Source organism: Priapulus caudatus, unplaced genomic scaffold, assembly GCF_000485595.1.
Source record: "Priapulus caudatus unplaced genomic scaffold, Priapulus_caudatus-5.0.1 Scaffold1958, whole genome shotgun sequence".
Lineage (NCBI taxonomy): Eukaryota > Metazoa > Priapulida > Priapulimorpha > Priapulimorphida > Priapulidae > Priapulus > Priapulus caudatus.
The window spans coordinates 6,903-17,586 of NW_014579019.1; the positions used below are offsets into that span (position 1 = coordinate 6,903).

At 48.6% G+C, this 10,684-nt stretch overlaps 1 protein-coding gene across 1 annotated transcript in view; it reads right to left on the bottom strand.

Annotated features, from left to right (window-relative positions):
• Positions 1-651: 651 nt before the first annotated feature.
• Positions 652-10,684, bottom strand: part of LOC106817974 (CCA tRNA nucleotidyltransferase 1, mitochondrial-like) — a 38,283-nt gene continuing 28,250 nt past the window's right edge. The window contains exons 4-13 of the mRNA XM_014822678.1: positions 10,109-10,197; positions 8,773-8,866; positions 7,317-7,487; positions 6,725-6,851; positions 5,578-5,663; positions 3,490-3,571; positions 2,901-2,941; positions 2,609-2,721; positions 1,354-1,469; positions 652-1,301 (exon numbers count right to left, since the gene is read on the bottom strand). Coding sequence (XP_014678164.1) covers positions 755-1,301; positions 1,354-1,469; positions 2,609-2,721; positions 2,901-2,941; positions 3,490-3,571; positions 5,578-5,663; positions 6,725-6,851; positions 7,317-7,487; positions 8,773-8,866; positions 10,109-10,197 — 1,466 coding nt within the window. The 3' untranslated portion in view covers positions 652-754. The remainder of the gene's footprint in view (positions 1,302-1,353; positions 1,470-2,608; positions 2,722-2,900; positions 2,942-3,489; positions 3,572-5,577; positions 5,664-6,724; positions 6,852-7,316; positions 7,488-8,772; positions 8,867-10,108; positions 10,198-10,684) is intronic.

Genomic DNA, 10,684 nt, shown 5'->3' on the forward strand with positions numbered 1-10,684 from the left:
TTCGCGCTCGCCTGATGGAAAAGTAAGGTTTTATGTATATCGTGATCTGCCATCATTTCATATCTTAAACGAAGTTAAGTTAAGTTAGGCCGATGAGCAAATGCATCAATTGGTAGCACGTCCTGTACTGTTCAATGATACGCTATAATAATTAGGGAGTATTTCTGGCGACATGTTCACTAAGAGTAGATTATCGCCGGTGCGCGCATGTATGTGTGAGTGCCTGCAACTGCGTGCGCATGTTATGTGTGTTTGCGTGCCTGCCGTGACTGGTTCGATGTATGTGTGTATGGTGGCTGCGATAAAGCCGGTGCCGTGCGCACTGTATGTGTGCGGCATGTGTACCAAGGCAGTCAGGCGCTGTGTGGCAATGTATACGGGCAAGTACAGCGAACGAGAAAATAAAAGCAAAAACGCCACAGTAGAGCAATTATGCATACCGAGACTGATATTCATTAAATCAGATGATGCTTAAATAATGATTGATGCAGATGATGATGTAGTAGATATTCCGGTGAATGAATGACATCGTTCCTCGGTCGTGCATGTAGTTGCTATCATTGTGCCAGCCCGATTCGTTGAGAGCAACCGCCATCATGCTATCTGACCCACACACACGACACACGATAGAGAGATTCAAAAGACTAGACAGTGTTTGACCTGCAGTAACATTTCTGCCTTTATTCGATCTTCAAAAACCACAACACTTTTATAGACTTTTGTAGATATTCTAGTTTAAACACACTACAGATAGTTAAGACTTGGAAACTTTACACACCAAAGCCTCGTAACAAGGTGAGTGTGAAGCGACTGTCACGCCCCCCCCATGCCCGACCCCGTCACGTGGTCGTGCGGCGCCCCTGGGGGTTGTAGCTGAGCCTAGGGCAGCTGGGGGGGTGAGTGTGTAGCGACTGTCGCTCCACAGCGTCTTGAGCCGCTCCAGGCCGCCGCCCCGACACGCGCGCGCACCCCGCACGCCGGCGCGCTCTATCACCATACGTCCCGTGACGGGGAAACGCCGGCGGCTGCCACTGCGCGCAGCCGCGACGCCTGCCCAGCGGGCGCCCCCTGGTAGAGCCAGCAGCTCGCACGCTCGGTCGACGACCAACGATTGTTTGTCCTTGCCGTACGTGTCGAGGACGAGACGCTTGTAGGCGAGCAGCGGGTCCGGCGGCGCCCCCTGCTGGTCAACACCCACGCCAGGCTCCCCCTGGTGGTCGTCACCTAGTGCCCCATGGTGGTCGTCAAGAGCAACACCTGGTGCCACCTGCTGGATGTCAGTGTGGCAACGGCGCCACCTGCGTGCGTCGCCGGGGCTTCCCCTAGGCGTGGACATCGGCGGCCGCACCTGTCGTGGTCGACGGCGTGACATCGGGCGCCACCTGGTGGTCGTCTCGGTGAGTGACGATAAACAGACAGAGTTTGCGTTCTTCATTAGAAACCTTCAATCTCGCGTCCAATGCAAACACCTGTAACGAGAGAGAGAACACACCTGTATCAAGTACGGGTGCAAACACGTGTAACGAGAGAGAGAACACACCTGTATCAGGTACGTGTGCAACAACACCCTGTAACAATGAGATGAGATACACACTGTATTCAAAGGTACGGGTGCAAACACGTGTAACGAGAGAGAGAACACACCTGTATCATGTACGTGTGCAAACACGTGTAACGAGAGCGAGAGAGAGAGAACACACCTGGTATCAGCGATCAGTGCTGCAAACCACCTGTAACGAGTAGAGCAGAACACACCTGCTATCAGGCACGTGTGCAAAACACGTGTAACTGAGAGTGAGAAGAAGAGAGAGAGTTAGAACATCGAGGCCTGTGTAGAGCGTAGATACGTACGTAGTATTGCAGGTAGATACGGTACCTGTATCAGGTAGATACGTACCTGTATGAGGTAGATACGTACCTGTATCAGGTAGATACGTACCTGTATGAGGTAGACACGTACCTGTATCAGGTAGATACGTCCCTGTATGAGGGGTTAGATACGTACCTGTAATGACGGTAGATACGTACCTGTATGAGGTAGATACCTGTATCAGTAGATACGTACCTGTATGAGGTAGATACGTACCTGTATGAGGGTAGTCACGTACCTGTATGAGGTAGATACCTGTATCAGGGTAGATACGTACCTGTATCAGGTAGATACGTACCTGTATCAGTGATAGATACGTACCTGTATCAGCGGGGGTAGATTTTTTACGTACCTTGTATCAGGTAGATACTTTACCTGTACCGGTAGATACGCTACCTGTATCAGGTAGATACGTCCCTGTAGTGAGATAGAATACGTACCTGATATGAGTTAGTTACATATCCTGCTATGAGGGTAGATACGTACCTGGCACAGTAGATACGTACCTGTAATTGCAGGCTAGCATAGACCTGTATGAGGTAGTCACGGTACCTGTATGAGCGTTAAATTACCCGTGTACCAGGTAGTACCTGGTATTCAGGTAGATAATACCTGTATGGACGGCTAGCATACGTACCTGTATCAGGTAGATACGTACCTGTATCAGGTAGATACCTGTATGAGGTAGATACGTACCTGTATGAGGTAGATACGTACCTGTATCAGGTAGATACGTACCTGCTCTATGTTGTGCAGCAGGGCGGCAATGAGAGTCATGGCCTTCAGCTGTAGTGACCGGCACGCTGCCACACACGCTCCAGCTCTGGGTAGGTTGAGCTCACTCGGCATGCCTGCATCACGTGTTAATCACTAATTAATGTATTAATTACATCACATCATACATCGTCACGCGCGCTGCCACACACGCTCCAGCTCTGCTAGGTTGAGCTCACTCGGTATGCCTGCATCACGTGTTAATCACTAATTAATGTATTAATTACATCTCATGTCGTCATGCACGCTGCCACACACCTGGCCAGCTCTCCTAGGTTAAGCTCTAACTGGCATGTCCTGCATCATGTGTTAATTTCACTAATTAATGTATTACATAAGTCACATCATCAGCGCGCGCTTGCCACACAGTCTAGTAGTGACTAATATATTATTATCGTCCACATTACGGGTTAGCAGCCAGTAGACACGTAGTAATGATCGGGATCACAGCATGGTAAATTAAACACAGTATCATTGCTTCACAGTCCATAGCAACTGTATCATCTATTATTGTCATGACTATGAAGCAACTTCTTATGTGGCTTTGAAGAGTCCCTGAACCAAACACGTTTGTTCAGCTGTGTTTACCTGTGTGTGTTCGGACCTTAGCAACAGAACAGTACGTATGTGATTCAAGCTATGAAAAACCCTAATGTGTTTTTCACGCATCATTGAAAACCCGACTGTGTAGCTACTGAATAGCGTACCCTATGTGTTCTCAGCTATGAACCGATCGTTACCTATGTGTTTCTCGAGCTCTAATGAAACGCACCATAGCCTATGTGTTCTCAGCTCCGGATCGCGACATGCTACCTATGTGTTCAGCGATTTCCTAGTTGGCAGGCATCGTGGTTAAGGATAGGACCAGCGAAGCGTCCGCTGGCAAATCTTTCTCAGTTCCATCCAGATCCTCTCCCCGGAATATTCCTGCAGCACAGCAAGGCTCACACAATATAATGCTTGCTCACCGGTTTGCCGTTCACCCTTCCTCCCCCAACTCCCCCTTCCCTCTCCACCGCCCTCCCTTCTCCTCATCCCTCACCTACTCCCTCCTCTCCCCAGCATATCATCCAGGCAAAGCAACACACCACACTATCAAATCTTCTCATTCGGTTGGCACTACAACTGTTGCAACACTAAGCTTTCTTCTCCCCCGTTCTCCTCCACTTCGCTGTTCTCCTCCCGCCTCTTCCCGTTCCCTCTTCACGCCCTGCCTCTCCCGCTCCCTAGGTATTCGCTACAGCATTAAGTTCATGTTCACAGCAGTGATCATCAGTTGGTGATAGCTCTAACCCGAGAAGCGAGCCCACGCCAGTCAAGCCCATTGCATAGGCAGGATTATACGTGTGGGAATTCATTTCCCCTTTCGCGCGCATACCACGAAACAATTCCATAAATTAGGCAGATCTTTTCCAGAAATCACACTGCTACCTCTGCAAGTGAACCATGAGATATGTTTGTTACCGTCGAAAATTCTCCATAGATCGTTATGTAAACAAACTTTTCACTGCCACAACACGTGCAATGGCACTTTGCAGCACGAGATTTTATGCGAAAAGAGAGGCTCCCTTTAAAATTCAGCATGACTAATGCCACCAGTAAGCGCGCTCAACGAAACGCAGAGAGAAACCTCCAGTTAGCCCGCGAACACAAGCTGTCTCCTCTTGTCTCTCATCTGCTGGCTTTACATTTGAACATGCATTGGGATGGCAGCGTGCGTGCACGAGCTGTCTGTCCTGTCGGCGCTAATGTCGTGATGTTTGACGTGCGCTGCGCAGGCGAACTGCTGGGAGGTGTGATCCCACCTTCATAGACCGGCATGCGTGCGCTGTGTATGGTGTTGTGTTGTGCATGCGTGCATTGGTTGCGTGATGTTCGAGTCGGTGTGATCCCCACCTCCTCAAGACCGTGCACTGCCGTGCGGTACGGTATGGGGTTGTGTTGTGATCGCGTGCATGGTTGCGTTGTGTTTCGTGTGGTGATCCACCCTCTCAGACCGTGCATAGCGTGCGCGTCCCGTAATGGGTTGTGTTTGTGCATTGGCGTGCATGTGTTGCGTGTGTTCGTGGTGATCCCATCTCTCAGACTGGTGCTGCCGTCGCGTGTATGGGTGTTGCGTTGTGTTGTGCGTGCGTGGTTGCGTGTGTTCGTGTGTGATCCCACCTCTCAGACTGTGCATGCTTGCGCGTGTATGGGTGTTGTGTTGTGCATGCGTGCGTGGTTGCGTGTGTTCGTGTGTGATCCCATCTCTCAGACCGTGCATGCGTGCGCGTGTATGGGTGTTGTGTTGTGCGTGCGTGGTTGCGTGTGTTCGTGTGTGATCCCACCTCTCAGACTGTGCATGCTTGCGCGTGTATGGGTGTTGTGTTGTGCATGCGTGCGTGATTGCGTGTGTTCGTGTGTGATCCCACCTCTCAGACCGTGCATGCGTGCGCGTGTATGGGTGTTGTGTTGTGCGTGCGTGGTTGCGTGTGTTCGTGTGTGATCCCACCTCTCAGACCGTGCATGCGTGCGCGTGTATGGGTGTTGTGTTGTGCGTGCATGGTTTCGTGTGTTCGTGTGTGATCCCACCTCTCAGACCGTGCATGCGTGCGCGTGTATGGGTGTTGTGTTGTGCGTGCGTGGTTTCGTGTGTTCGTGTGTGATCCCACCTCTCAGACCGTGCATGCGTGCACGTGTATGGGTGTTGCGTTGTGCATGCGTAATTGCTTGTGTGTATATGCTCCGACCACTCAGACCATGCATGCGTGCATATACACGTGTTGCGTTGTGCGTGTGTGCGTGCTTGCTCCCCCACCTTTCAGACCATGTGTGCGTGCGCGCGTGTATGTACGTATGTAGCTACCCACCTTTCAGACCGTGCATGTTTGATGGCATCCAGCATGGCCGGCTCATGTGTGCATGCGTACGTGTATGTGTGTGTATGTACCCACCTTTCAGACCGTTCATGTTGGACTTGATGGCATCCAACATGGCCGTCTCGTGCGCGCCGGGGTCCGGGCTGATCCTCCCGAAAAACCTGCCACAGCCAATCGATAAATTATAACATCACATCACGTGGTGTACACGAGTAACTCACAGTCATTGGATAGCTTCCAATGTTACATCACATTCCTGCAAGTTACGCATAACATGACGCGTCATAACATTCTGTCACTGACAGCATTGTTGGGATTGTCTCACATTGCTTTGTTGCATGTTTTAGTGTTTTACTGCCCGATTTACCAAACTAAAATTCATACATTTATCCACCAAGCCAAAAATGAATGAACTAATTTATTTATTTGTTCGTTCATACACATTTATTTATCCATTCATTCATCCATTCAGCTATCTATCCATGCATTCACTCATCCATAATTTAATTAATTAATTTATTTATTCATTTATACATTTACTTATTCATCCAACTATCCCTCCATCCATTCGTTCAATCATTCAGTCTTTATTGTGTAAACTCATACGAGTGAAACGTTTCAGCAAAACCACACCTGCGTCCAATGAACGGGTGTTGGGTTGATGAAATGGATCTAGGCGGTATTCAATGAGGGCAAATTAGGAGGAAAGAAGATATTTTCCCCTGTCAGTGCGTGTATGGCAGCGACATTAATCAGTAAACCACCTGCTACCCTTACAAAACCCACATTCAAACCTGAACAACATATCTATGTAACTATCTGGGACAGAAACGACCCGCTTCAATGCTGCATAACTGAGATCATACGCGTCACAAAGACGGCCCTGCGATCTTATAACATAGATTGTACATAATATCGTATAAACACATTATCGCTGCATCGCCAACAAACGAAACGACGTAAACAACTCGTAATTGCAGGTTATATTACACGAGGGATGACTCGCCCCATGTCGCACGCCCCCCCCCCCATGCGCCAAGCCCACGCCCCACCCCCGCACACGCCCGCTGCCGCTGTACCTGAAGTAGCGCAGGATGAATTCTGAGGTAGTCATCCTTTATGCGCCCCGCCCCCGCCTCCGCACACCACGCCCCCGCACAAGCCACGCCCCCGCACACGCACCGCCCCTGCGCACGCCCCGCCCCACCCGCCACCACCTTACCTGAAGTAGCGCAGGATTCGGAGGTAGTCCTCCTGTATGCGCGAGGCCGGGTCTCCCACGAACGCCACCCTTCTCCTCTCTAGATCCTCCCTCCCTCCGAAATAGTCGTGCAGCGTTCCATCCAAGCCTGCGGGCGCAACACAGCGGGCACACATTGAACGTAGGGCAGATGAGGTACAGTCTAAGACAGCATGCACATGTAGACACATATAACATAGGGTGAAGAGGGGTTAGCAGTCTATGACTGCATGCATGCAGGCACATATAACAAAGGGATGAGAGGGGGTAATAGTCTATGACAGCATGCATGTGGGCACATTGAACGTAGGGTAGAGACATGGTACCAGTCTATGACAGCAAGCATGTGGGCACATTGAACGTAGGGTAGAGACAGAGTTATTACTTGTCTTAACAAAGTTGAAGCGATGGTAGATGATGAAAAATTGCTCTAAAAAGTTGCTCTAAAAAGCTGCTTGTCCAGCGGACAAGCTACTGCATGGACAGGTCTACTTGTCCTCCATGGAAATGGACAAGTGAGGACAAACGGATAGCCCTTATTTCAAACACTGACTTTGCGACGTTGGCTGCTCACCGAGGAACATGGAGTTGATGGTAAGATCTCGTCTGTTCGCGTCCAGCTGCCAGTCCTGTGTGAACTCCACCTCCGCGTGTCGTCCGTCCGTCGCTCTGTCTATCCGCAGAGTCGTCACCTCAAAGTTCTGCAGATCGTTGACGCGCGTCATGATCGTGCCGTGCGTCTCGCCTGGTGACAAAAGAAACACGTCGTCACACGCTCGCGCCATGATCGTGCCATGTGTCTTGAATGGTGACAAAAGAAATACGTCGTCACACGTCACACGCGTCATGATCGTGCCGTGCGCCTCGCCTGGTGACAATAGAAACACGGCGTCACACGTCACACATGCGTCATGATCATGCCGTGAGCCTCGCCTGGTGACAAAAGAAACACATCGTCACACGTCACACGTGTCACACGTCACACATGCGTCATGATCATGCCGTGAACCTCGCCTGGTGACAAAACAAATACGTCGTCACACGTCACACGCGTGTCATGATCGTGCCGTGAACCTCACCTGGTGACAACACAAACACGTCGTCACACGTCACACACGCGTCATGATCGTGCCGTGCGCCTTGCCTGGTGACAATACACAACACAACGCATCCCTGAACTGTCACAGTTGATGTGTCACACGTGTGCGTGTGTGTGTGGTCATTCGCTCCCGCTACAGGGCTGTAAGATCCACGCATTTAATCCAGGGGCGGAACCAGAGGGTTTGGGTGACCAGTTTCCATAGTTCTAGTCACAGCTAGGGGGGTCCCTAAACAATTTTAAAAAATTAGGCTATATTTGGTGCATTCAGTTTCTGGTGAATTTTGTGGGTAAATTCTGAAGATACTCATACCGCAAACCGGCCAAAATCCGCGCCTGGCATCATTGCAGCATGGCAGTTTAGCATGCGCCTGCTCCATATAGCAGCCGACTATTTAATTTGAACGCGGCCGCCTCGCCGTGTTTTGGGTTTGTTTGCGTTCGCTAAACGACACTAACAGACAAAGATTTCGGCGAATTCTAAGTGACATCTATCGCTAGCCACCAATCGAATATGGACAGGATTTTAGATTTCAGGATTGCCTTGTTTTACATTTTCTCGTCCCGATTTCAACAGTCATGATATTAATGATGTAACAGCTGTTTGTTCACATAGGCAGACACTCTATTATTTTAGCAGTGAGTGTGACGCGATGCAACTTTTGTATCTACCAGTTAGACACATCAGTGTGAATGTGTTGTACCAGAATGCAGGGTTATGGCTATAATGTGCGAGGAATCTGGTTGTGGTCGCGCGAGCAAGCACACAAGTAAGTACAATAAGACAAATCAAGTAGGTGGGGGGGGGTTTCGTAACCCAAGGTCCACCCCTCCGTCGTCACCCTTCGTGTTGAGCATGCGTATTCCCTCCTGCTACACACACGGCAGGCTAACACAGGCTAGACGCGTCCTGTAAGGAATCATCGCTCACCCTTCGTGTTGAGCATGCGTATTCCCTCCTGCGTGAACATGTCCTTCATCTGGTCCGGTGTCGCTGTCGTCGCGAGGTCTATGTCGTCCGGAACCTGAGGAAGGAAGCAGCAAAGGTTTCACCATTAATCGCTGCTACACTGAGCATGCAGTACGTACACGGTCTACTGACACTACTGACACAAGGGCTGTCGAGGGGAAGGACCTGAGGAAGAAAGCCGCAAGGGCCAACGCTGAACATCTCAGTCACACACAGTTTACTGACATAATGACATGTCATTGACATGACATTGACCACATGTCATTGACATGACATTGACAACATGTCATTGACATGACATTGACCATATGTCAGCCGTACACAGTTGTACTGATACTACTACCGTTACCGTTGTACAATTCATCGATGTATCCATGCATCACGATATATACCTTTCAAAAACAAATAAACAACACAATTGGCAGTTCGACAACAGTTGTTTACTAAGCGCTCCACAATACTAAGTGTAAGCACTTGTTCACATCATTGGTAGAGTCCCAGTTCAGTGTATAGTTTGCAAGGTAGCCCCTCTTGAAAGTATCGCGATACGTATCGTATGTAAATGCCTGAATATCATGGTACAGACGTATTGTTAAAGGTTATCGTGAATATGTATTGCATTATAAAGGCTATATCGCGATATGTATCATATTGTAAAGGCTGTATTATGATACAGATTGTATTGTAAATGCTGTATCATGATACAGATCGTATTGTAAAGGCTGTATCGTGATATATGTATTGCATTATAAAGGCTATATCGCGATATGTATCATATTGTAAAGGCTGTATTAGATAGCAGATTGTCTGTTTAATGCTAGTATCATGAAAAGGAGATCGTATGTAAAGGCTTGTATGTGATATAATGTATTGCCATTATAAAGGCTATATCGCGATATGTATCGTATTGTAAAGGCTGTATTATGATACAGATCGTATTGTAAAGGCTGTATCGCGATATGTATCGTATTGTAAAGGCTGCATCGTGATACGGATTGTATCGTGAGCTAGCCGTATCTTCCCACCCCTACCACTCTCAAGATTAACACTACATATTTAGTGGCAACTCCTAACACTCATGGAAAAGCAATGAGTATTTCTTGAAATAATGTCATCATGGTATGGAATTAGATAGGAGTAGAATAATGGGGCATTAATGTAATTCACTTAGTATAGCTATACACATGTCCGACCATTGTCCCCTAATGGTTTCCTGTTACAAGCATTGACAGGATGACAGTGCTGCCATCTGCCGCCCACTACGCTGTGCGGCGGCACAGCTCTCAGCGCCACCTACCTTGTTACAGAGCAGGTCTCTGACAGCGCCCCCTGCAATGCGAACCTCGTAGCTGTGCTTCTGGAATATTTCCGCCAAGCAATTCAACTCTGAAACAGAACGTAAATCACGGACGATCAGCACTGTCGTGTGGAACCTCAGCTACGACTGCAAGGCTCGTGCGTAGTGATGTTACACTGCAGGAGTATGATCTTACATCTACAGCTGCCGTGAGCACATGGATGAACTGAGTGTACCTGCAGGCACATAAAGGTGACATATTGTTCCTATACGTTATTTCTAGTTGTATTACTGTAAGCAAACAACTTACAATTAATGTAAATGCATCAATAAAATAGATTAAATGCCATATACTGTTACGTTATACTGTACACACAAAGAAAAAGCTGAACACAGAGCTTGACCAGGTAGTGCCAGGTGGCTGTACTAAGAAAGCAAGAGAGAGCACATAGCACGTGTTGGTGATATATATATACTACAAAAGTGACCATAGCTCCACCTATGGGCCAAAATAGTGCAAATCTATTAACACCTAACATCTTTCCCCTTAAATACAAAATAAGATTCTTACAACTG